General features: G+C 47.2%; 1 protein-coding gene across 1 annotated transcript in view; it reads right to left on the bottom strand.

The window, feature by feature from the left end:
- The window catches only part of hsdl1 (hydroxysteroid dehydrogenase like 1), a gene marked incomplete in the record, with an annotated part of 8,103 nt that overhangs the window by 2,381 nt on the left and 4,631 nt on the right, over nucleotides 1–1,091 (bottom strand). The window contains 2 exon segments of the mRNA XM_014034475.1: nucleotides 131–214; nucleotides 413–858. Coding sequence (XP_013889929.1) covers nucleotides 131–214; nucleotides 413–858 — 530 coding nt within the window.

Raw genomic sequence — 1,091 nt, forward strand, 5'->3', positions numbered from 1 at the left:
ACGTACGTATGCATGTATGTATGTATGTATGTATGTATGTATTATGACAACAGGATAACAAACCTAACAACTCTTTTCTGGCCTCAGATTTATAACAAAGGTCAAATATTTATTAAATTCAGGTAATTACCTGGAAAGGTAGTAGACTTTGGACAAAGATGCCTTTGTCGCTGTACTCCAGGTGAAGAGCTCTAGAGAAATGATCCAAGTATCCCTGAAAAGTTTGAAAATGAGCATTTATGAGTATTTGTGAATAAAATGGAAAAAAACAAGCAACATTTACAAAACTCAGTTTGTAAAGAAATAATTCTGCTTAAAGTGCACTAAGTGAAGAGATGGGTTTGACAAATGTTCTCCCCTCTCTTGTAAAACAGCTGCTGTTAAAGGGAGTTAAAGAGGACGGGGGTCTTACAGTGACCGCTGTGAGAGCCACTCGTCCACGAAGGGGTCTACAGCAGGGCCCTGATGATATGTTGACCACAGCCCCCCTGCTGCGCTCCACCATGCCCGGCAGAACCAGCCGAGTCAGTAGAGTAACCACTGCCACGTTCTTGTTCACTTGATCCAGCAGGTCCTGCTCGGGCACTTGGATCAGGCTCTGTGGGGACGCCAGCTCCTCCTCCACGCAGTTCACCAGGAAGCCCACRTCCCTCCCACTCAGGGCGTCTCCGATGGGTTTGATCGCCGCTCGGCCCGGAGAGAAAACAACCGTCACCACAAACGTTTCCACCCCGTAGGTTTGAGACAGGGAGGCGGCAGCGTCTCGCACCAAGGCGTCGTCCTGAGTGATGAAGATGATGTTGATGCCGTGCCTGGCCAGCTCCTCAGCGTACGCCCTGGCTAACGGCTCAGACGCACCTGACAGGAGGAAACACTGATCTCACTCAACAATCAGTACTGTAAGATGTTTAACAAAAATTCACATTTACATGCTTTGATTGACATGTTTAGAATTTTTGGGGTCCCTCAGGGATCCGTGCTGGGTCCCCTACTGTTTTCATGTTATCCTTTGCCCCTCGGTTTTCTTCTACATTCATTTGATGTCACTTTCCATTGCTATGCTGATGACTTACAGCTGTACACCTTCACAC

This window comes from Austrofundulus limnaeus, unplaced genomic scaffold (genome assembly GCF_001266775.1).
Source record: "Austrofundulus limnaeus strain Quisiro unplaced genomic scaffold, Austrofundulus_limnaeus-1.0 Scaffold2131, whole genome shotgun sequence".
NCBI lineage: Eukaryota > Metazoa > Chordata > Actinopteri > Cyprinodontiformes > Rivulidae > Austrofundulus > Austrofundulus limnaeus.